The sequence below is a fragment of the Palaemon carinicauda genome, chromosome 6 (assembly GCF_036898095.1).
Source record: "Palaemon carinicauda isolate YSFRI2023 chromosome 6, ASM3689809v2, whole genome shotgun sequence".
Classification (NCBI taxonomy): Eukaryota; Metazoa; Arthropoda; class Malacostraca; order Decapoda; family Palaemonidae; genus Palaemon; species Palaemon carinicauda.
Genome location: NC_090730.1, coordinates 140,557,914 through 140,584,337, shown reverse-complemented (window position 1 = coordinate 140,584,337; position 26,424 = coordinate 140,557,914). Strand labels below are relative to the sequence as shown.

The following is a 26,424-nucleotide window of genomic DNA, read 5'->3' as shown; positions in this document are numbered from 1 at the left end:
GCTCCTACATAAATTCTAACCTTCATTCTTTAAAAGGGGACTTTTCCAGGAATGTCCAAGCACTTTGGTCCTGTACAGGAGCAAAAGTGTGGAATCCTGTCAACCTCCTTACGATCTGGTCAAGAAGATGCAGCAGGTGTTAAGGTAGGTCACTACTGGGAACTGATAGATGGTCAAAGTAAAACCTTTATGTGTGGAGGATATGTTGTCTAAATGTATCGTCATTATGAAAATGGGTTGCACACACCTGGCCATCTTCCCCTTGTCTGGGAGGATGGGGAGAAACTTCTGAACAAACTTACTTATGAGAAAAGCTGCTCAATCATGTGGCTCCCCTACATCTAGCATTCGATCCAGCAAATAACAAAGCAACTGTCGCACACCCAAGAATGGGACAAAAGGGGTAGAGGGGCCAGTCGATCCACCTTTCAGTTACATCACAATTGCTTTCATCATCATCATCATCCTCATCTCCTCCTACGGCTATTGACGCAAAGGGACTTGGTTAGATTTTGCCAGTCGTCTCAATCTTGAACTTTTAAATCCATACTTCTCCATTCATCATCATCTACTTCACACTCCATAGTAAGCCATGTAGGCCTGGGTCTTCCAATTCTTCTAGTGTCTTGTGGGGCCCAGTTGAAAGTTTGGTTAACTAATTTCTCTTGGGGAGTGCAAAGAGCATGCCCAAGCCATCTCAACTAACCCCTCACCATGTGACACTCGAGAAATATCTCTTATAGCTTCATTTCTAATCCTGTCCTGCCATTTACCTCCCAATATTCTTCTGAGGGCTTTGTTTTCAAATTTGCAAAATCTGTTGGATATGGTTTCATTATTATACCACGAAACGTGTCCATACAGTAACACCAATCTCACTAAACTGATATATAGCCCGATTTTTATATGTAATTTCAGGCAATTTGATTTTCAAACATTTACTTAACCAAGCCATTGCCTGATTTGCTTTTTTCAATCTTTCATTAAACTTCAATTCTAAACATCCTGTATTAGAGATCATAGTTCCTAAATATTTAAATGATTCCACGTCATCAATCCTTTATCCTTCCAATAATATTTCATCTTCCATTGCATATTCCAATTTTATCATCTCTGTCTTTCTTCAATTTATCTTGGGCCCAACATCAAGTGATATTTCATGCATTCTGGTACGCAAGCTTTGCAAGACCTGTGGTGTTCCGCTAATAAGGACAGCGTCATCAACATAATCTAGGTCAGCTAATTTCATGTTATCAATCCAGTCCAAATCTTCTCCACCATCCCCAACTGTTCTATGCATTACAAAATCAATGAGAAGGATAAATAACATAGGTGACAACACATTTCCTTCGAGTACTCCACTGTTCACTGGAAATTCATCTGATAGGGCTCCACTAACATTAAATTTGCACTTACTATACTCATTAACAAACAATCAAATTTACATATTTAAGATGAATTCCATAATAATGCAGGACTCTCTACAAAATTGGCCGGTGCACACTATCAAAGGCTTTTCATAGTCCACAAATACCATCCAAAACAGATTTCTATATTCTACACATTGCTGTATCACATGTCTTAAAATTAAAACTTGGTTAGTACAACTTCTACCTTTGCTAAATTCTGTTTTCATCTCTCAGGTTTTCATTAACCTTTCTCTCTAATCTCTTTAGAATAAGCATACTACAGTATACATATATATGACAACTGGCATATGTGTGATGACTCTGTAATTATTGCAATCGGTCATATTTATTCTTTGCCATTTTCACCAACACTCCTAACTATATTAGAAGAAATATTTCTAGGCTTGTGAAGGAGCAACATTTGCCACAAAAGTTGTTAAGCAATTACTAGTATCTAAGGAGTCTATCTTCACGGGAGCTATTAACACAAACTATAACGTAGATCGAAAAACCATGTAATATGAGTGTCATAGGGTCAGTGAATTTCTAGCTCCCCTAACCAACAAACCATTGCCTACATGTAGGCTAATACACTAATACAGCAAATAACGCACTACACTGTTTTCACAAAGCCACTAACTGTACTGTAGGTTTTATTAAAGTAATCAAAACTTTGAGTAACAATACCACGTATTTCCAATAAAGTCTAAAGAAATGGTAACTTATGATAAAGAGAGACGTATTCCTAGGGTAACTTACAATAAAGAGAGACGTATTCCTATGGTAACTTATAATAAAGGCTAAAAATGAACTGTATGAAAACTATGATATCCTATAACATGTTGGTGATGATATATTATTCCTTATGAAGATATTCTGAGTAAGTTAGGAAACGATATAAATGATACTCCTTGTTATTCATATATGCGCCTATTCTTGATAAAGTAGCCTGTCTTTTAAATCAGCTGATCACAACCAAACAAATAAACAAAACTAATTGTTGATGAGAGAGAGAGAGAGAGAGAGAGAGAGAGAGAGAGAGAGAGAGAGAGAGAGAGAGAGAGAGAGAGACGTAATCATAAGATAAATAATAATAGTAATGGCTGCATCGGCAGAGTTTATTTTCTTATCCAATGTTTCTATTTTCCGGATAATTCTCTTCTCTAGAGCGCTGCAATCAGCCAGCAGACTTGAAAAATTCATCAGTCAGGTGAATGACAAAATCGGGAAGAATTCTCAAGTATATTCTCACAAAATACAAGTAAAACTTTTGGTACAAAATAGTAAAAACTACGACGCGTTTCGAGGATAAGTCCTTCCTCGTCTTCAGGTAGAGAGTGAGGTGGATGCTGCAGTCGGGTGGTATATATACCCAGGATCAGGATTACAGGTGGGGGGCTCGAATTTTCATTGGTTTTCATTGGTTGATCGGAGCTGGTATGGTATGGTGTCTGGTGTCTGAGCGGCAGAGCAGCCTGGCTGGCTCAGAGCACGCCTCAGCCAATCAAAATTCAGGTCCCCCGATGGCGTCACAGACTGGTATTCCCGGCCGAGCTCGTCGTACACCAGACACCATACCATACCAGCTCCGATCAACCAATGAAAACCAATGAAAATTCGAGCCCCCCACCTGTAATCCTGATCCTGAGTATATATACCACCCGACTGCAGCATCCACCTCACTCTCTACCTGAAGACGAGGAAGGACTTATCCTCGAAACGCGTCGTAGTTTTTACTATTTTGTACCAAAAGTTTTACTTGTATTTTGTGAGAATATACTTGAGAAGTCTTCCCGATTTTGTCATTCACCTGACTGATGAATTTTTCAAGTCTGCTGGCTGATTGCAGCGCTCTAGAGAAGAGAATTATCCGGAAAATAGAAAAATTGGATAAGAAAATAAACTCTGCCGATGCAGCCATTACTTTTAACTCAACCTGCCTAAAAGAGGGTCTCCTACCACGATATAAATAATAATAATAATAATGGCCAAACAAAAACTGTATGAAAACTATATCCTATAACATATTGCTTATGAAGATATTTTGAACAAGTTAAGAAATTATATAAACGATATCCTTGTTATTCGTATGTGCGCATTCTCTTGATATATTAGTGGGACCTTGAGATCAGCTGATCCCAAACAAATGTAAGAAAAAAAAAAAATCAGTAATATTCAATTGTTAAAATACCTGATATTGAAAAATAGAATAAAAAAATGCTTCAATAAAGTATATGATAATCTATGTACAAAGAAGATGAGCTAACGATATACAGTAAGAAAATATTCATAAATTATGACCAGGATGAATACAGTATCATGTCACAGCATAATAAATCTACGGAAAGATCACTTTCTAAGTTCGATGAACATCCAGATTGAGTTATAACACTTCTCTCGGTCCCTATCTTGGTTGTAAGTTGACGACAACCTGTACAGGCCTATTACTAACATCAACTTCATGTAATTGGAATTGTCATAGAACTGTATATATCCAAAGAAAATCTCTTGACATCACTAAAAGTGTGAGGAGGGTGGGATATAGATGGTTATGAGGTAAGTAGTGATATAATAAATCTTACTATAAAAAATCCATCTATATCAATTAACCTTACCTTATAGTCATCATCCTGATAACCACACTCTTTTGGAGGGGGTATGTGATGGAGAGAGAAAATAAAACCTACTTTCATAACCAAGTCGCACACAAACCATCGTGATACAATCTCACATTAAAAACATTATCAACATTCGATGTTTGCCTTGATTGTGGAATGATTAGACCTTTCTTTGCTTTATATTCCATTGCAATTATCATTTCAATAAACTCCATACCAAAATAACAAGTACTGTAATTTAACAAAATGAAAAAACACAGCTCAGAGATGTAAAGATAATTCCTGAAGAAATTATATTTCATTCTCCTTTTCCCTACAACAGATCAACTTATTTCCAAACCAAAGGCTGGGAATCGGGACGATAGATCAGAAAGGTTCTTCATCCCCTCAGTAGAGGACGCTAAACTCTTTATTAAGGCTTACTAAATGTGTCACAGTGGAACTGAGAAGAAAGGAAGCCATACAAAAAATCTTACTCTTCATGGAGGGCAGGTGCAAGTTCAGGTAGAGAAAATAAAAAATAAAAGAAAGAGTAAGAGATAGAGCTAACTCATCTTCCCATGGCCAGAAACAAACCCAAAGAGAATCTTGTTCTATAAGCTGACAAGACTATTCGCTCTTCCTCTGACAAGTCTGGACAGAAGAGAAGCCAACAAGGTTACTGATGGAGCAAGAAATCTTCATCAGAGCAGTGGCATTTTACCCCAATCTTAATGCAACCTAAAACAACAATGACATGGATAAGATCCAATGTTGCTTTATGGCCGACTTGATTTCTTCAAGACCAACAAAACCCCTGAGGTCTCTTAATTCTAATCCACTTAAGTCACTATGATTCACACAGTCAAGTAAAGTGACAAGAAAGCTCTTCCTTTAAAAGGAGCTTGATCATCACAATGAACTGTTCTAAACCTGAGACATGAATCCACATGCCAAGAGGGCCTTTTGTGGTAAAAAATCATAAAACTACCATTGATTAATATGGAATAAGCCCTAATCTCTCTATCTATCCAGGAGATTGGTAACTAGGTCATAAATTAATCAATAGTGTTCAGAGGACCATGCTAAAACACTAGGAATCATAAAATGTCCTGCCAAGGGAAGAAACCAGTGATGGAAAACTAAATCAGTGCCAATATCTAGCAATCACAAGAATGCAAGTGTGCTCGGCAACAGAACATACTGTATAGCCACATGGTAATCAGAGTAGTCCCATTCAACAGCCAAAATCAAATGTCACCAAAGATACCTTTTACATGTGATTACAAAGGTTTCCATTCTTATAAGATAAAACATCCACTTGGTAAGAACATTTAGCTTAATACCTGATCAATTTTACAAGGAAAATTCCTTGTAGCATTCCATATGCTGTTTAATAAATTAACTTCCTCTAGGTTATGAAGTTAGGAGTTATGAAACTAGTATTTACCTGTATCAAACAAAGAAAAAATTAAGCTTTAGCTTTTAAAATAAGGAAATGACAAATTCGGAGATAATTTGTATTTTTCATAACGATACAAACTTTTAGCTATTTATCAGGGGGTTATTACTTTCGACGAAGCTGAAAGGACGAGCCATTAGAATTTAGCAAGGGTTAACTACCCATCCCGCTAGTTAGCAGGGAGGGAAGGAGTAGTTTGCTACCCCTCCCACTCACACACCTGTGATTGAGCTCACTTTGCTTGGAGGTCAGACTTCAAGGGGGATAGGGTTGGTGGGTAAGTTTGTATAAATATGTAAATATTTGTATCGTTAGGAAAAATATAAATTATTTCCAAATTTGTCATTTGTTCCGAAACTGGAATAACAACCTACGCTATTTATTAAGGGTGACTCACTGAGTAGGAGGGTGGACGTCCCTGCCAAACTGGTTTTTTGGTTACCCGGGGGCTCCTTATTTTGAATAGGTAAGTACCAAAAATAAGGAGTCCCTACACCTCGCTAAACCTTGCTATGCAAAGTCTGCAGCCTACGTAAGCTGTGTGTTGAGATAAGCAGTGTGACTGTCAAGGTAAAAGTTATCTCGAGTCTTTGAAGGAAACACTGTTGTAACCAAGAATTTCCCAATACCACCTCTGCTGGTGCCGACGGATGTTGGGGGGCTGCAGAGGCCTCTGAAGAGCATGATGAAAAGTCAGGCCGAAAGGCTTACACAAAGGCTTGCACAACCGTTCTGACCATGGCCCCGAACCAGGACTGCTTTCTGACGCTGGCCCTGTCAGAGAGATCCCCTGAAAGGAAAGGGACCAAAGGTTCCCTTTGAGGAGTCTCTTCCGTAGCTGGATGACACTGTGGATCCGCCTTTGAAGTCGGAATCTTCGGGATTTTTAACTCCCCTGTAGAGCCCTTCCCTCTTTCCCCGGTGGTCGCACTGTAATGCAATTGTGAAGAGGGGAATGGGGCGACGGAGACCTGTTGGATGAACTCTTACCTTTCCGTTCCTTCCTGTTCTCTTGATGGTGCGACTTCCTTGAAGTTGGAGTGTCTAGTTCTGCCAGTCGATGTCTGCTCTGCGCAAGCAGAGGAGAAACCTGCATGTGTAATGGCGAGCGCTGGTGAGCTGATGAGTGCTGACGGGCAGAAGAACACTAGAGCGCTGGCAAGAAGGAGAGTACTGGCGTGCAGGAGAGTGCTAACGAGCTGGAGAACGCTGTCGTGCTGGAGAGCGTTGGCGCGCTGGTGAGTGTTGACACGCTGGAGAGCTGGCGAATGCTGATGTGCTGGAGAGCGCTGGCGTGTTGGTGAGTGCTGGAGTGCTGGCGAGTGGAGCTGGAGCACAATCTGGAGCTTAGATGGAGCACAAGTGCACTGATAGGCCGGAGAGCGTTGCAAAGAAACATGGGGTGCTGGCGAACGACGCGTTGGCTGGCGATGAAGTGTCGGCGATGAGCGAGCACGAAGATGGCGCATAGCAAGATGACGCACAGGTGAATGACACGTGGTCACACGGCGAGCGGGAAGGTTCAGAACTGGAGTCAGGAACAGGGACAGCAAGTCAGGAGGATGGCGAGAAGCAGAAGATCAGCGCATAGGAAGAACTGGAACAGGGATGTGGCCTTTGGAAGTGCGAACATCCCACCGTAAGGGATTGCGCACGATCCACAGGAGAGTCCGAGGCTGAAGTCTGAGGACTAGCGGCAGCGACGTCAGAAGAAGGTCCAAGAGCAGGTGAAGATCGAGGCCCAGAAGACAACAGACGAGGAGGCTCCTCTGTGAAGAAAGGCTACTTAGACAAAGCTGAGGAGCCAAAGCGGAGCCTTTTCACCGACGATGAAGGCGCACATCCAAGGCGAAGAGGAGGGCAAGCACGACGAAAACGATGATGCTCTCTGGAGGCCGATGGATCAGCAAGCTGACCTTTAACAGCAGCAGTCCGTAGAGGGTCTCTAAGAGTGAACTCCCCATAGGGAAAAAAAAAAACTTGCAGGAGAGACGGACAAACTTTGCTTCCCCCTCGAAGGATGTTCAGCAGGGAAGGGAAGCATAGTCTACAGCAAAGGCGAAAGAGTTCGAAGGGCAGGGGCATAGGAAGGATGGGCAGTGGACGACGCCTCTGACAAAACAACGTTGACGCAAGCAAAAGGATCCACCTCTGACATTGATGAGGGCTGCATACTAGCACCACAGTGAAGAAGTTACAGCAGGTTATCCTTGGAGAGCGGACCTGGTAACCCCAAAATATGACCACACCTGGAAAAAAGGAGAAAGAGTCATGGACTCGAAGGGAAGCGACACTGTCTCTCGAGGACCGAGGTCGATCAGGTGTTAAAGGGCCTGCGCTACTACTCGACGGTCTCTCGGAAGAGACCGAACAAGTAGGAGCTTCGGAAGAAGGTCGGGAAACGGAAGAAGCCTTGAGTTTTTCTGCTTCCAAGAAACCTTTGCCTTTGAAGCAGAAGAATCCTACTTAGACTTCTTCTTCCACCATCTCCCAAACCTTTCCCACTGGGAGGAAGGCCACTCATGACTCATCACACTTGTCATCACTATCACACAGTTGACCTCTGCAGAAGAAACAAAGGGTGTGAGGATCAGAGTCCTTGGCACACATGAAGGTACTACATTGGCGGCCCTCAAGTCCAGGGCAGGTACGCATGGTCGGCAGAGGTCAACACACACATACTGAAACAGAGAAAGCACAAAATGCATTAATGTCAGTCCAAATAGTTGGTAAGGATGAAGAGCGGCATCGACCATTCACCATCTAAGCCAAAAGCAAAGTGGGCTCAATCACAGGTATGTGAGTGGGAGGGGTAGCAAATTACCCCCTCCCCCCACTAACTAGTGAGACGGTGTCAATGACTGGAATTTTACTGTATATTTGTATCTTACCTGAAAGGATATAGCACAAAAAACTAACTAAGAATACCTAATAAAACCAATTTCTTAACATAAGTAAATGGAAAACTGAAATAATCAAAGAATACTGATGCCTTTCCTTTTCATTTCACAATAGAGAATATTACTACCAATAATGAATTAGGCTTACCTTATCGACAGTATGATAATTTAAAGATACACAGTATCGCAAAGTATGCAAGCACTGTTGCACACGCAAAATTCGAGCATCAATCTCTTCCATCTCTGCTTGTTTTTCATTAGCAGCACTACTTAGGACTCCATCGACAACCTTGATGACACGATCTCTTAATTCATCTTGAGCTGATGGTATGGGAACAAATGGTGAATTTAATTTGCATATATTTAATGGCCTGTATCATATAGAGTATCTAAATGGTATGAAGTTAAATGTATTCACCGTTAAAACTTATTATCATATAACTCAATATAAGAAAAAAAAAAAAAACAGTTCAAACAGCTATAAAGGAAATGAGTACTGTATAACCAGAAGAGGGTGGGCAGAAGATATAGAGAAAAGACAGTCTACAGAATTGTAGAAACAAGAAGAAATGACAGGCAGACTGTAGGAGGTAGGAATTATTAATGATGAAAATGAAAATATCTTAACTGAGGAAGAAGTTAAAAGAAGATAGAAAGACTTTTTCACAGCTATCAAATACTGAGAATGAGTGTGAAAAACTGGAAAATGTTCCTCCAGCAGAAGGATCAATAGCAAACATCAAAGTGTGAAGTCAAGAATGCTATAAAGAAAGGAAAAGTAATTAAAGCTATAGGAAACTAAGAGATAACAAGGTAATCTAGGCAAAGAATGAGTGCACACACTCTTGGGAAAGATCTGGAATGTAGAGGAAATTCCAAAGGACTTGGAAGATAGTTGGATGTTTAAATTGTAAAACAAAAAGGAGATGTGTTAAAGTGTATGAACTACACAGAAATAAAGCTTTTGGATCCAGGATTAAAGATACTAGAAAGAATAGCACATGAAAGGTTGAGAGTTGATAGATATACATGAGCAGCAGTTTGGATTTATGAAAGAAAAGAGCAAAGGGGATGCTATCTCTATAACAAGAAAAGTATCTAGAAGGAAACAGGATAGTTTACATGTGTTTCGTGGATCTTGAAAAGGCATACGACAAGGTACCAAGAAGATTAGTCTACAGGTGTTTGAGAAAGAGAGAAGTAACGGGCAAATTGGTAAGGATAGTGAGGATGATGTATGAGGGGGCAAGATGCCCAAGAATCTCTATAAAAACAAAATATTGGGAGACAGAGGCATTCCCAGTGAAAGTTGGCATCCATCAGGGATCAGCTCAGTCCATTCTTGTTATTTTCATTATAGACACTTTGACATCTGAATTACGGAACAATGAAGAATTATGCAAACTGATGTTTGAGAATTACTAAATCATTATAGCAAGCACATGAAAAATGGCAAGAATGATTGTTTGCATGGATAAAATCCCTAGAAAGGAAAGTAATGAATGCAAACATTGCAAAGCCAGAGCTAATAATTAATGGCAGAGAAGGACGTGAAGAAGTAATTATTTAAGAGGAAGATAGAATAGTGCAAAAACAGAACAATGAGTTTAACTACTTGGGATCAATAATAACAGAGGAGAAAGATAATGAGAAAGCACTGAGACAAAGAGTGAAAGAAACATGGCAAAAAGGGAGAGTAGTTACTGGAGTTGTTTTAGACAAGAAAATTTCACTAGGGCTTAAAAAGGACAAATTTGGAAGTACCTGTAATTTGTATTTTCCTTAACGATACAAACCTTAGCTATTTATAAGAGTATTACTCACCCATTAGGAGGGTGGACCTCCCTGCCAATCTGGCTTTTGGCCTTACCCAGGATACTCCTTTTTTGTGCAGGTTAGAGCACAAATAAGGAGACCCTAACACCTCGCTGAACCTGCTAAGCATGGTCTGCGGCTTACGCAAGCTGCATGTGGTGAAATACTAGCAATGTGACTGTCAAAATAAAAGTTATTACGAGTCTTGTAGAAATAACTGAAGAGACCGAGACATTCCCCATACCACCTCGCCAGGGTATGGGGACAATACTAGGTTATACAAGGGAGCAATGGTTTACCTGCAGAGGTTCAAGGTCAGCATGTGCAGATAATCCAGGAAGTTGATTTCCCCACGGGAGTGGAGGATGAAAGGAAAAGAGCCAGAAATTTCTTCTCTAGCGATAGTTGAGATACTACCGAGAGTTATGGGGTTCTTTGACTGGCCAGACAGTACTACATTGGATCCTTTTCTCTAGTTACGGTTCTTTCCCTTAACCTACACATACAACGAATAGTCTTCATACACCTGACAACACTGAAATTACCATATAATTCTTCTTCACCCAAGGGGTTAACTACTGCACTGTAATTGTTCAGTGGCTACTTTCCCCTTGGTAAGGGTAGAAGAGACTCTTTAGCTTTGGTAAGCAGCTCTTCTAGAAGGACACTCCAAAATCAAACCATTGTTCTCTAGTCTTAGGTAGTGCCATTGCCTCTGTACCATGGTCTTCCACTGTCTTGGGTTAGAGTTCTCTTGCTTGAGGGTACACTCGGGCACACTATTCTATCTAATTTCTCTTCCCCTTGTTTTGTTACAGTATATATAGTTTCGATTTATTCTAATGTTGTTACTGTTCTTAAAATATTCTATTTTACCTTGTTTCCTTTCCTCACTGGGCTATTTTCCCTGTTGGGGCCCCTGGCATCCTGCTTTTCCAACTAGGGTTGTAGCTTAGCAATTAATAATAATGATAATAATAATTCAGACTAAGAGCTGTGTAAACAATGCCCTCAACTATCTGCTACATGTCCAATAAGGAGCTTGAGATACTAAACCAGCTGTTGTGCAACCACCACAGGACTGATAGTGAATATATCGTGGTTCCTTTCCACTACCGTAAACTTGTCGATGACTGGTCTCCAGCCTCCAGACGCCTTTTCCCCAAGAAAGAGTCAACTCAAAAAACCTGGGGACCAGTCGAGGAACTCTTGGAGAGTGCCCTTCTCCAACATGGTCTGGACTTCTGCCCGAAGGGCCTTGTCCCTTTGCTGATCCCATCGCAAAGGAGTTCACAAGCATTGGATTTGTTTCTCCAATGACGAAAGATGTCGCAAACATTGTCACTACTGAGCTGAAGTTACACAATTAGAAACGATTGCTATACCCCTGAATCTGATAAGATCGTCAGGTAGAAAAACTCTCGCTACTGCCATGTCTACCAACATTTCCCAGTAATCCATCAGTCCTTGGGCATGAGACAACTTTACCTGATTTATCACCATCCCCAGATTGTAACAAAAGGAAAGCAGCCTATTTCGATCCTGGAGCAGTCTCTACTGACGAATCCAGTTCCTATGACCCAAGCTGTCACAAGAGTGAACACATGCATGAACACTTGAGGAGCAGTAGACAGTCTGAACACAGGGATTTTAATTGGCAAATGACTCCCTCAAGGTTGAAGTCGAGGTAATTTCTGTTGGACCAACCTTGAGGTTCACAAAAAGCATAAAGCCTCCTTCCTGATGGCTGCACATACCTTATTAGCCGTCTCCATCTTGAACGAAGTTTATTTAGTAAACTTGTTCAGAAGAGAGAGATCGATGAATGTTCTCCATCCCCTGGTCGACTTCTCCACCAGGAACAGTTGACTCTAGAATCCCAGAGACCTATCTTAGATGACTTCTAGCATGTTCTTTTCCATCTTCGCATACCCCTATGCCTTAAGCTCTCAAGCTTTCGGCAACTTTGTTATGTTATGTTACGGACGTCATCGGAGAGCGAGTGAGGGAGGATGAGAGCTGATGAAAGGAAAGTGGTATCCATCTCCACCTAACTTTCTGCAATGCTCTCCAATGGCTCAACATGCATTTCTCCATTCATGGCAGCTGGAATGGATTACCGATCTCAACTACCCATTCTCCCCTTTCAGATTCAGCCTATTTAGTGACAAAATGAAGGGACATTGTCCCCTACTTTCCTCGAGGAGGAAGGGACTGGAGCAGCGATCGAGAGCTGGTTTTAACCGTTAGCTTCTTCAGCACTGACTTGATGGGTTAGGTGGAAAAAGTTATTGGAGAGAGTTAACGTGGATGGACCATGGCCCTTAAAAGTAACCACACAATGAATAAGGGAGTTATGACTCCTTTCTCTATTTCTCACCAGTGGCATTGACGTCTTTCTGCAAGAAGAGTGCCGTAGGCTCCAGTACCTTTGCATTTCTAAGGGAGAGTACTGTTTCCTGTCCCACCAGACTGGAGAAGCGTGAGGCTACTGAATCCCTTCTTTAAGTAACTAATTTGTCCACTGGTTTGCCGACTGAGGTCCCAAGAAAGTTACCCAGATTAGACAAATCCTGAGACAAAGCAAAGCACACTACTACTCCTGACCAGAGGTTGATTCAGAATGTCCCTTGGAGGCTAGCCATGGCCACAGTTTCCATGGCTGCAGACTAAAGTGGCCAAGAATGAGGTGCACTCGTACTTGAGTCTCTCCGCTGTAGTACCTGTTGTCAGAGCTGCTACCACGTATCAATCACAAGGAGAAATAGACTTGCTTCTCCGGGCTTGTAAAATCTTTGCTATTGAGAGAGGGCCAGAGGCAGGCTCTTGGTTGAACAGCTCAAGCGAAGGAAATTCTTCGGACCAGCAATCTGCAAATTCCTCCTATCAATAGTATCCAGCACATGAATTGACTGTGGTAGCTCAAGGACAGGTTTAGGCCATTGAGGGGAGCCGAAGTGCCACGCAATTAACATCATCTGCCCTTTATACATTTCATGGAAGCCTCTCCAAGGTTGTTATATTCACTGATGAGGGCAAGGACCTTGATGAAGGTGGACTCCTTCTCAGGTTTTTCAGTCTCTGTCGACAAAGAACCTAAGCAGGTGCAGGAGGGTCGGCCACGTCCCGAGATCTTTCCCCCCTCAGTAGGGGGGAAAAATGACTTGACAGGAACCACAGCAAATTTATCCTTCCCTTTAAAGTATTTACACACTAGTCTGAGGATGGACTGAGGCTGAAACTCTGCTGTGGAAGGAGGAGGCAAAGATTGTCGTCCAAATTCCAAAGTTGAGCTGCCCTGTACTCTCTTTCTCTCTAAGGCTGAGGAGAAACTAGGTGCCTTGGTCTCCAAAGGGCTTGAGGCAAAGCGTAGTACTGAACAGTCCAAGAATTACGCTGAAGAGACAAAGGCAGTCAGTGCTCCTAGGAAAGCCCGAAGCAGTCCCTTAGTGTCACCTACTCCTGCTCCCTTTCTCAACAGCGTGTAAAGAGATTCTGCCAGGAAGCACTGATCTCAGTGTGTTGGAAGATCTCGATGGTTAGCAGAGTCTATTCTTGAAAGTTGGTGATGTGAAGTCTCTCACTGACAAGGGGGAAAAGGAAACCAAGGATCAGAATCCTTGGAGAAACTAGAATCAGGGTCCCGAGATGTTAAAGGGCAAGAGGTCTTGTTACTCTATATCCTACCTCATGCTATCCTCAAAGATGACACGACCAAACGCTTAGTTAGTTATCGGTCATGTGATGACTGATCACTAAGTAACAGATCGTAAGGAGGCCAGGCATGTGAAGAACGGGAGTGTAAAGGCTTGGAATAAGGACTCTTCTTACATTGTGAAGACGCAGTGCAATGACCCTTTGCTGTGGAGACCAGGAACACAGAGATATGGTACCTGCTGATCGTGAGTGTGAAGGAGCTGGTACGCATGGTAATAATAATGCTCACAACAGATTATTCGAGTGGAACTCGTGTGAAATGGTTATCATGGAAGAGAAGGTGGAAGACAAGAATCTCGTTCTACCTTATTCACGTGTACACTGGAAGCAGGTCTTCATTGATCAGGGGAGTAAGAAGAATGATCAGAGAGCTCTACACCTCTTAGAGTTCTCTTTGGCAGCATTATCCGTTATTTGTGCCCGTAGCCTTGTTTATCCCCGGTTTTACCGAAATACAATACTGTATCTCAGGAACGTCCCAAGTGCGGCGCCCAATGTCTTAACCAATAACGCTTGTGCTTGGTCTTGTACAAAGCTAAGCGCTAGCAGCAAGAAAGTGAGCTCTTGTATCTCGTACTTCACCTTCAAGGAGGTTGGGTTTTGATACATTGCTGTTTCTTCCCAAATACCATGCAGATGAACCATGAAATTCTCCAGACTTTCTAATCAGTCATTCAGTGCTTTAGTGATTCCTTCTTCTCCTTCCATATGGCAGTAGGCAAGCAAAGATGATGAGGTGACAGGGGATGGCAAGCATGTGCGGTTTCGTTTCCTCTTCCCAGCAGATGAAGGAGGCTCTCCGCAGCAGCAGGCATGGACACGTCAATGGGCACCACATCACATCTCTCCTCTCAGGTGGTAGAGACAAAGAGGAGGACACAGCAAACAAAAAAAAGCAACGCTCAGCCTTTCATACCAACCGACAGTGAATGTGCTCGGTCTGGAACAAGACCTAAAACCAGTAAAATAAGAGCATAAACTCTTGTACTGCATACCAACTCATTTCCTGTCTGAATTGGCTCTCGGCACCATACCATCTCTCTTACGCATAAGTGGAGTCATGTGACTTCTGTCGATCAGTCTTTCTGGACTTCTTTTTCTTAGAGTTAGCAACAGTAGAAGAATCTGACAAAGCCGAGAAGGAGGAAGAAGAATTAGAAGAGTTAAGAGTACACATGCTTCTTGCCAGTTTTCTTCGGGGTAGAAGTCTTGAAAACCAACGATGACACTCTCAAAGAGAAAGAGGCCACAAGGGACTCTCCAAAAGCAAGAGAGCCCACACTAGCAGATACTACACCCTTCAGTGCTTCCCAAGAGGAGCCTCAGAAGTCCTGGCGGAGCAGCAAAAAACCTTCTCCCACTGTTATGATCTCAGAATTGTTACAGGTTCTTCCAATATCAAAATAAAAAGTATTCGACAACAGTAACTAAAATATGGGAAATGAATATAAAATGAAACACAACAAAAAACACAACACATTTATTCACAAACTTATTTAAAATGGAAATCAATGTTGTTGCTTTAATCAAAACGGCTTGGATTAATTCAAGATATTGAAGATAAGGGGAACCGGCAACAAAATTAAGCAATAAAATACTTAAATGGAGAGTTAACAAGTTCTCTTCAGTTGTTTAAATATTGCTGTCATATTGATTTTAGGCTTGAGAATGTTGCATAAAGGCAAGCATTTCTCTCCGTCTTTGATATAAAAAAAATTTTGGAGATAAGTATTTCATGTCTGAAGGAGAAATATCTGTGGGAAACTAAGACTAACTCTGTTCCACCTCTGGTTTTCTTAGCGATTTCTTTCCTATTTTGTTCCTTTGTCGTTCCTCTCTGCTTATGTAACCATGTGTGGGAGGAACTAATTGGCATTGCCAAATAAGGATTTTTTAATATCCTGCTCCCAATTAGTTTCCTTTAAAGCAACGACTTCAGTAATATTATAGAAGGTTCTGGAACAATCTAACCCTCATTTGGAACCAATGTATATGATAAAATGAATAAGTAATAGCTAAAGCACGGCATGCATAGTGATGCTTCCAGAAAGAAAAGGATTTTCATCAAAATGTTATTTTTATTAGTAAAATAAATTTTTGAATATACTTACCCGATAATCATGTAGCTGTCAACTCCGTTGCCCGACAGAATTCTATGGAGGGATACGCCAGCTATCACAATACTAGAAGGGGGTGTACTTACCAGCGCCACCTGTGGCCAGGTACTATAGTACTTCTTGTTGACACCTCCTCAATTTTTCCTCGGTCCACTGGTTCTCTATGGGGAGGAAGGGAGGGTCAATTAAATCATGATTATCGGGTAAGTATATTCAAAAATTTATTTTACTAATAAAAATAACATTTTTCAATATTAAACTTACCCGATAATCATGTAGCTGATTCACACCCAGGGGGGTGGGTGAAAACCAGTGTACAAGATTAAAGGATAGCTAAGTATCCCATATTTCATATAACAGTTATCTCAAATAACAATGAAATAATAAGTACCTGGTAAGGAAGTCGAATTGAACCGTTACTCTGCCTCTTTTTTAAGTTCGTCTTCCTTACTGAGCGCAGCGTTCCTCTTGGAGGCTGAATCAACTCAAAGGTGCCAAAGTATATAGGGCTGCAACCCCTACTAAAGGACCTCTACACAACCTCTAACCCAGGCGCTTCTCAAGAATGAATTGACCACCCGCCAAATCAAAAGGATGCGGAAGGCTTCTTAGCCTACCGTAACAACCATAAAAACAACAATAAAAGCATTCAAGAGAAAGGTTAAAAAAGGTTATGGGATTAAGGGAATGTAGTGGCTGAGCCCTCACCTACTACTGCACTCGCTGCTACGAATGGTCCCAGGGTGTAGCAGTTCTCGTAAAGAGACTGGACATCTTTAAGATAAAATGATGCAAACACTGACTTGCTCCTCCAATAGGTTGCATCCATTATGCTCTGCAGAGAACGGTTTTTATTAAAGGCCATCGAAGTAGCTACGGCTCTTACTTCGTGGGTCCTTACCTTCAGCAATGCAAGGTCTTCCTCCTTTAAGTGAGAATGTGCTTCTCTAATCAGAAGCCTTATATAATACGAAACCCCATTCTTGGACATGGGCCTCGAAGGTTTCTTGATGGCACACCATAAGGCTTCTGACTGTCCTCGAATAGGTTTAGACCTATTAAGATAATACTTGAGAGCTCTGACAGGGCAAAGAACTCTCTCTAGTTCGTTACCTACCATGTTGGAGAGGCTAGGTATTTCAAACGATCTAGGCCAAGGACGTGAAGGAAGTTCGTTCTTTGCTAGGAATCCGAGCTGAAAAGAACATGTCGCAGATTCGGTCGTGAAACCAATGTTCTTGCTGAAGGCATGAACCTCACTGACTCTCTTAGCTGTTGCAAGGCAGACGAGAAAAAGAGTCTTGAGGGTAAGGTCCTTGAAGGAAGCTGACTGGAGAGGTTCGAACCTAGGTGACATAAGGAACCTTAAGACTACGTCTAGGTTCCAGCCTGGAGTGGATAGACGACGCTCTTTAGAAGTCTCAAAAGACTTAAGGATGTCTTGAAGGTCCTTGTTGGAAGAAAGGTCCAAACCTCTGTGGCGGAGAACTGAAGCCAACATACTCCTGTACCCTTTAATCGTAGGGCTGAAAGGGATCTCTCATTCCTAAGATGTAATAGGAAGTCAGCTATTTGGGTCACAGAGGTATTGGTAGAGGAAACTGAATTGGCTCTACACCAGCTCCGGAAGACTTCCCACTTAGATTGGTAGACTCTACGAGTGGAAACCCTTCTAGCTCTGGCAATCGCACTGGCTGCCTCCTTCGAAAAGCCTCTAGCTCTAGCGAATCTTTCGACAGTCTGAAGGCAGTCAGCCGAAGAGCGTGGAGGTTTGGATGCAACCTGTCTACGTGAGGTTGACGTAGAAGGTCCACTCTTAGAGGTAGAGTCCTGGGGATGTCGACTAGCCATTGAAGTACCTCTGTGAACCATTCTCTTGCAGGCCAAAGGGGAGCAACCAGCGTCAGCCGTGTCCCTTCGTGCGAGATGAATTTCTGCAGGACTTTGTTTATTATCTTGAACGGTGGGAATGCGTAAAGGTCGAGATGGGACCAGTTCAGCAGAAAAGCATCCACATGAACTGCTGCAGGGTCTGGAACTGGGGAACAGTACAGCGGAAGTCTCTTGGTCATGGAGGTGGCAAACAGATCTATGGTAGGTTGACCCCACAAGGTCCAAAGTCTGTTGCACACACTCTTGTGGAGGGTCCATTCCGTGGGAATGACCTGATTCCTTCTGCTTAGGCGATCTGCTGAGACATTCATGTTGCCCTGAATGAACCTCGTGACCAAAGTGAGGTTTTGACTTCTTGACCAAATGAGGAGGTCCCTTGCGATCTCGTATAGGCTCCTCGAATGGGTCCCTCCTTGCTTGGAGATGTAAGCCAAGGCTGTGGTGTTGTCTGAGTTCACCTCCACCACTTTGCCTAGCAGGAGGGACTTGAAGTTCAGCAGGGCTAAATGAACTGCTAGTAGCTCCTTGCAGTTGATGTGGAGCGTTCCCTGTTCCTCGTTCCACGTTCCCGAGCATTCCCGTCCGTTCAAGGTCGCACCCCAGCCCGAGTCCGATGCATCTGAGAAGAGATGAAGATTGGGGGTCTGAATAGCCAACGATAGGCCCTCCCTGAGAAGGAGATTGGTCTTCCACCACAAGAGAGTGGACTTCATCTCTTTGGTGACTGGGATAGAGACTGCTTCGAGAGTCAAACCCTTGTCCCAATGAGCTGCAAGATGGAATTGAAGAGGGCAGAGGTGGAGTCTCCCTAGCTCGACGAACAGGGCCAGTGATGAAAGGGTCCCTGTGAGACTCATCCACTGTCTCACCGAGCAACTGCTCCTCTTCAGCATGCTCATGATGCAATCTAGGGCTTGGCTTATCCTTGGGGCCGATGGAAAAGCCCGAAAATCCTGACTCCGAATCTCCATTCCCAGGTACACAATGGATTGGGAGGGAATGAGCTGAGACTTTTCTATGTTGACTAACAGACCCAGTTCTCTGATTAAGTCCAAAGTCCAGTTGAGACTCTCCAGACAGCGACGACTCGTGGAGGCTCTCAACAGCCAGTCGTCTAAGTAGAGGGAGGCTCTGATGTCCGATAAGTGGAGGAATTTTGCTATATTCCTCATCAGATGCGTGAACACCATAGGAGCTGTGCTTAGGCCAAAACACAGGGCTTGGAATTGGTAGACAACCTTTCCAAAAACGAATCTCAGGAAAGGTTGGGAGTCTGGATGAATAGGAACGTGAAAGTAGGCATCTTTCAAGTCCAACGAGACCATCCAGTCCTCCTGCCTGACCGCTGCTAGGACCGACTTCGTCGTCTCCATCGTGAACGTCTGCTTGGTGACATACGCATTGAGCGCGCTGACGTCCAGCACCGGTCTCCAACCTCCTGTCTTCTTGGCCACCAGAAAGAGACGGTTGTAGAAGCCCGGGGATTGATGGTCCCGGACTATAACCACTGCCTTCTTCTGCACAAGTAGCGACACCTCCTGGTGCAACGCTAGCCTCTTGTCCTCTTCTTTGTAGTTGGGAGAGAGGTTGATGGGAGATGTGGTCAGAGGGGGTTTGAGGCAGAATGGAATCCTGTAACCCTCCCTCAGCCAACTGACAGACTGGGCGTCTGCACCTCTCTTTTCCCAGGCTTGCCAGAAGCTCTTGAGTCTGGCTCCTACTGCTGTCTGGAGATGCGGAGAGTCAGTTTTTTCCTTTAGAGGCCTTGAAACCTTTCCTAGACTTGCTCCTGGAAGAGTCTGGACGGGAGCTTCCTCGGCTGGGGGCTCTACCACGAAAGGGCGGTATGAACCTCGTAGCAGGAGTATCAGCCACTGGGGTGCGATAAGTCCTGGGGACTGAGGTAGCAACCTTAGTCTTACGAGCCGATGAGGCTACAAGATCATGTGTGTCCTTTTGTATCAGTGCAGCAGACAAGTCCTTAACCAGCTCTTCGGGGAAGAGGAACTTCGAGAGCGGAGCGAAAAGGAGTTGGTACCTTTGACAAGGTGTAATGCTGGAGGAAAGGAAGGTACAAAGCTGTTCCCTTTTCTTAAGAACCCCTGATACAAACATCGACGCAAGCTCGCCAGATCCATCTCTAATGGCCTTATCCATGCAGGACATTAATAGCATGGCAGAATCCTTGTCCGCAGGGGAGGTCTTCTTGCTGAGGGCCCCCAGGCACCAGTCTAGGAAGTTGAACATCTCAAATGCTCTAAAAACACCCTTCAGGAAGTGATCAAGGTCTGAGAAGGTCCAGCAAACCTTAGAGCGCCTCATTGCAGTTCTACGAGGCGAGTCTACCAGACTTGAGAAGTCAGCCTGGGCAGAGGCAGGTACCCCCAAGCCTGGTTCCTCTCCTGTGGCATACCAAACGCCCGCTTTAGAAGTGAGCTTAGTCGGAGGAAACATGAACGAAGTCTTGCCAAGGTGTTGCTTAGTCTGCAACCACTCCCCTAAGATCCTTAACGCTCTCTTAGAGGACCTTGCTAGGACTAGCTTAGTATAGGTAGACTTAGCTGGCTGCATGCCCAGCGAAAACTCAGATGGTGGAGAGCGGGGAATAGCAGAGACAAAGTGGTCTGGGTATACCTCCCTAAACAGAGCCAAGACCTTACGAAAGTCAATAGAAGGCGGAGAAGACTTGGATTCATCCACGTCTGATGAGGGATCCAGGTGTGCCGCCTCATCATCAGACGCCTCATCACCAGAGTGTAGCGAAGAGATCGGAAAGGTATGCTGAACAGCAGAGTCAGTACGAGCTGGAACAACAATATTAGTGGTTTCCTCTTCAAGACTCTGTTGAGGGAACACCTGAGGCTCAGACTGCAAAGGCTGAACAAAAGAAGAAGCAGAAGGTAGGCGCATGGGTGGAGGAGGCTGACTCCTGGCATGAGTGGCTGAACTCAAGGGTTGCGCTTGCTGAGTGGTTGGCGGAAGCGGAGTAGCAAGTTCCTGTTCCTGCGGTGTGAGCGGAGAGCGATGAGGTAGAGGCTGCGCAGAACGTAGTAAATGTCTCGCGAGTTGAGGCTCCTGAGGCGCAAGGCTAAGGTGTTGTGGTGCTTGCCTTGAGGAGGGTTGAGCTCGCTGCAGCGAGAGCTGAGGAGACTGACTCATGGATGGGAGAGGTTGTTGTACCTCAACCGAGTGTTGCATCACTGGTGGAGCAGCGAGTGGGAGCGGAGGAAGAGAGGTATAAACCTCCTGATCCCATTGCTGAGGTTGCCTTAAGGAAGGCGGAGGGAGCTGTGCACCACTGGGAACAGTAAACTCAGAACGTGGCTCAACATCGTACGCCTGGCATGCGGTACTGTGGTCAGGCGGAGCGAGCGCAGGCGGAGCGAGTGCAGGCGGAGGCGGAGGCGCAACCTTCTCAGCCCGACACTCACGCATCAAGACCGAAAGTTGTGACTGCATGGACTGCAGTAGAGCCAACTTGGGGTCGGCAGACACTACGGTCTGCTCAGAGATCTGTTGTGGCAGAACTTTACTCCTCTTGGGCGGAGTGCAGTCGACTGATGACTGCGGCGAGTCAGAGCTGAGCCAATGACTGCAGCCCGGTTGAGCACTCGCGGACTGGACTCTGCGTTTGAGAGGTCTAGAGACCTGAGTCCAGCGTTTCTTCCCTGACAATTGATCAGCGGACGAGTAAAAGACGGGCTCAATCGTCTGCAGGTGGGAGTGACGGTCTCTGGAAGACACGCCCGCAACCACCGAGGATACTTCTGTGCGCCGATCAAGGCCTGCCGAACCCTTATGCCCTTCGACATTGCTTCTCCCCTGGGCTTGGGAGCTTGCAAGAGGTCCCGGACTGGGAGGACGACTGGCACGCACAGAAGTATCCTCACGCACCACACTGACACTGACACTAGCACTTGGCACTGCACTGACACTAGCACTCGTCACAGCACTGGCACTAATACCACCCACTGCACTCTTGACCTTAAGTTCCTTGACTTCGGCCATAAGAGACTTATGATCGCTAACCACTGACTCTACTTTATCGCCTAAGGCCTGAATAGCACGCAAAACAACAGACATATCAGGCTGAGGGCAAATAGTAGGTTCGGGGGTAGCCACTACAGGGGTAGGAAAAGGTAGGGGATCATGAGGTGAGGAAAAAAGTGAAGAGTGAGAAGAACTCCTCCTAACTCTGCCTCTCTCTAACTTAGTTGAATACTTCAAAAGACGGACAAAATCAAGTTCCGAAAGTCCGGCGCATTCCTCACATCGATTTTCTAACTGACAGGGCCTATCCCTACAGTCAGAACAAGCGGTGTGAGGATCTACCGAGGCCTTCGGAATACGCCTATTACAAGACCTACATCGCCTATGGGAGGGGGCTTGTGAAATGTCAGACATCTTGAATCCAAAGAGTTAGCCAAGTGGGGTTTCAAAATCAAGCAAAAGATCGTTAACCGTTAATCAGGACTATATAAAAGCTATCTAAGCTAATATAAGAAGGTTTCCAGTAAAGCGACAGCCGAAATCAAAGAGAAATACTTCACCAAAAGCCGTGAAAATACTCCAAGAACATAAGCGTATCCCAGAACGTCTTGCCGGAAGCACGACAGAGGAAAAATTGAGGAGGTGTCAACAAGAAGTACTATAGTACCTGGCCACAGGTGGCGCTGGTAAGTACACCCCCTTCTAGTATTGTGATAGCTGGCGTATCCCTCCATAGAATTCTGTCGGGCAACGGAGTTGACAGCTACATGATTATCGGGTAAGTTTAATATTGAAAAACTCAGTTTGTTCCCGAAACACTGCCAACAGTAATAAAGGCGATGAAACCTTTGACCAAACACTAACTGGATTTCATTTCTTGGAAAAGACATACAGTTTGCTTATTCACACATATTCCTTTACTAGTGATGCCCAAGGAAGGTCAACTTCTATGGGATCAGGGGATGACTGCGAACAGTTATGCCTTTCCCCACAGGGCACTAAAATTATTAATGGCCGGTTTGCACAAAAACCTACCATACTTCTTGCTGCTTTACCCAAAAACAACAGCATATCCTTGAACTGTACATTTTTATAATTTATCCAGGTTTACCAGGACACAACTGCATTTTTATACAATTATCTATTTGCTCTGGAAAGAAAAAATATAAAATCAAAATAGCCAAATTTGACAGACAGCAAGAGTACATGGGTACTGTTTGCAGCCGAAGTCATAAGTGCTAGTAATCTTGCCAACTTAAAATTTCAATGGGCATGCCAGCTTTGATGAAGTCATGTCTATCAAAGGACTCAGGTTTGTATCCGTGTAGAAACAAACCTTTAATCTAAACAACTAAAATATTTTAACTTATAAAGAATAGTTCTGTAACTCAACACTTCGATTGCCATAACTGTATGTGGGTTACAAATATGTAATGTAAAAACCCTGTACTGTACTGTTCAATGTATAAAAACCGGTGTAAGCTTGTAATATCAATATTGAAATCAATTTCAATAGAAATAAAAGCAAATTTACGATAAGAGCAAAAAACTGGAGATATTTTGATAAAAAATAATTAATGGGTATATACCTCTTTCTTCCATTTCCTTCATTCTTTTCGGCTCTGGTGGTCGAGTGTAATCAGGATCTTCTGTGCTTAACATTCTTTTGCAACACTGATTTCGGGTATCCTCCCGAAGCTCATCTTCCGAGTCTTCCTCCATCTTTTGAGGTTATGTAAGTCTTATCAAACACATTCAAAAATTCTGAAACCAAGACAAAAAATTAGCAAATAATAAAAAATAATGTAAACATCAAATTTTTTTTCCCTAACTATTTAAACCTAGGTCCTTTTAATATGGAGTAAAGCACATGTAAGTCTTCAGTGTGAACTGGAACAGCACTGAATCATTAATAAGTTGGGTGAGGGGAAGCCACCTGCCTGCCTAACTATCACATCACTTTTGACCTTTGGCTCAAGGAATGAGCAGTGTGGTTGAGGTGGGAATTGTAACTTCAAAAACTCACGTTTGTATAGTTAAGAAATACATAAATTACTTTAAAATTTGTGTTTTGTTCCTATACATATGCAAACCATCATCCTTTAAATAAGACTCATCCAAGCTGGGAAGCAGACCTGTATAACCAAAGTGGAGGGTTCTCTTTTTCCGCTGGACATATAATCCTTCCTGGTCATGTATAAGAGCGAAGAAGGTGACTCCAACAACTTCCTAACTACTAATCCTAATAGGGATGTAGAAGCTGTTAAGGACTCGGCCAGTATTGGCTTGAAAGGAAGCTTGTACAGTACTATGTTACAGAACACCTATCTCTATATGAGGGATATAATGTCAGAAATGCTGAACCAGACATCAAGTCTGAAGTAAATGGAAGCCAACAACCCCTCTTCCCCCTTGTAAAGAGGATAAAGGAGTTGCTTAGCAGAGTATAGTCTTCAACAAAGGCTCTCCTTAGCATAATAGACAGGCAACAGTCATCCAACTAGCACATAATAGTTACGGCTACTTCATATCCTCAAGAGGCAATCAAAAAAGAGCAGAAGGGCGAGTACTTTCACCTTTCCTTGAGGCTTATGCCAAAAGGGTTTCCTTAGACAAGATGCATACTTGTTCCGAACAGGAACCGATAGGTACAAAACTACTGACCAGCTGCCAAAGGCCCAAGGAAGCAAATCCAAGAGTCAGTGAGCAGCATTCTAAAAGTACTGAGGTGAAGGTGGTCCGAAACTTTTTGACATCTTCTTTGGTTTCTGTACAGTATACCGACATATGACCTGGACAAACACTGACAGGGCTAGATTTACAAATTTTTCTTCAAGATGGCAAAGGCTCACACTGATCTAAGGTGCCTCCACTTTCAGAAGAATCACAGAGCTAGAAAGAACAATGGGTATTTTCTTCAGGCCCTAATAATACTAGAGGGTGGCAACACTCAAAAGCGGGATATCGAATCATGTAACGTACCACAACCTGGCCATAATAGACCTCAGGCATCTCAGAATTACATGTCTGTGGGAAAAATAGGCTTGAGCGTAGACTACATATGGCGGTAGACCTCACGCTAAAGTAGCACCCAATAACTTTACACTGAACATGACAAATTCGGAGATATGACAAATTCGAAGATAATTTGTATTTTTCCTAACCATACAAACCTTAGCTATTTACAAAGGGTTATTACTTTTAGCGTAGCTGAAATGGCGAGCCATTAGAATTTAACGAGGGTGTATTACCCCCGCGCTAGTTAGCGGGGGGGTAGGGGAGTGGTAGCTAGCCACCCCTCCTCCCCCTCACACACAGGTGAATACTCACTTTCACTTAGAGGTAGGACTTGTCTTGGGGGACAGGGCTGGCGGGCAAATATGTGTAAATAGCTAAGGTTTGTATGGTTAGGAAAAATACAAATTATCTTCGAATTTGTCATTTGTTCCGTAACCGAAATACAAACCACGCTATTTACAAAGGGTGACTTATCCCTTAGGAAGGGTGGAAAGTCCCCAGCCATACTGGCTTTGGCTTTACCCGGGGACTCAGAATCCGAGTGAGTCGCACTCGAGAAAAGGAGTCCCTGCACCTCACAAGTTCCTTGCACCGCAAGGAACCATGTGGCCTACGTAAGCTTGTGTGTGAAGGAAGAAGTGTGACCCGTCTTAGGCAGTTGACCTGGAGTTCCAGAAGGAACTCTGGGTTAGGACGTTCCCAATACCACCTCGTCAGGGTATGGGGGACGCGACAGTATTGACTCAATACTCGGAACACAAGGAAGCATGGTTTACCTGCAGAGGTTCGAGGTCAGCTATGCAGAGACCAGGATGCTGCTTCCCCGTAGAGGGGATGATGAAGAAAGAAGTAAGGGCCAGACATACTTCTTTCGTTCATGCAGACTAAAACCTGATAACAATGCCCTCAACCTTCTGCTACCTGTCCAAAAAGGAGCCTGAGGTTAGACCAGCTGTTGTGTAGCCACCACAGAGCGATAGAAAACGTATCGAGACTCCTGTGGGTCACGCCCTGCAGGAAGCGGGCTGCGAAGGTCATCAGACGCTTCCAGACTCCAGCTTGTAGCACCTGCGTCACAGAGTAGTATTACTCGAAGGCGAGGGACGTTGCGATGTATCCAACATCGTGCTGTAGGGCGACGTGACGGGGGAGGGTCTGAAGACAGGTCGAGATGAATGTCCTTGAGTCCGGGCTGAAGAGGTATACTGGTGACTCTCCCCCCATGTCCTCCTTGTGTTCCCAAATCGGCTGCAACTGAGGCCAAACTGCAGCTGTTCCCAGCGCTAACCTCTCGATTCCTGTACTGGCAAGAAAGAGAAGGTCTTGGGACATCAGACACAGAATGGAGACTCAAAATCTTGAATGAATCGGACCGAAGGGTCGGGACCCTCAGATTCTGAGTCTAGCCAACAACTCAGGAGCGAGCCTGAATGTTGCCTTCCCCTCTTCCTTAGAAAGGGGGGGAGTAGTAAGAGACCAAGAAGATTGCTTACACACTGGCCGTGG

General features: G+C 43.8%; 1 protein-coding gene across 4 annotated transcripts in view; it reads right to left on the bottom strand.

The window, feature by feature from the left end:
- Positions 1 to 26,424, bottom strand: part of LOC137642679 (YEATS domain-containing protein 2-like) — a 128,856-nt gene that overhangs the window by 83,735 nt on the left and 18,697 nt on the right. For all 4 annotated transcript variants that reach the window (XM_068375457.1, XM_068375455.1, XM_068375456.1 and 1 more), the window contains exons 2-3: positions 23,490 to 23,664; positions 8,517 to 8,689 (exon numbers count right to left, since the gene is read on the bottom strand). In XM_068375457.1, the coding sequence (XP_068231558.1) occupies positions 8,517 to 8,689; positions 23,490 to 23,622 (306 nt within the window). In that variant the 5' untranslated portion in view covers positions 23,623 to 23,664. The remainder of the gene's footprint in view (positions 1 to 8,516; positions 8,690 to 23,489; positions 23,665 to 26,424) is intronic.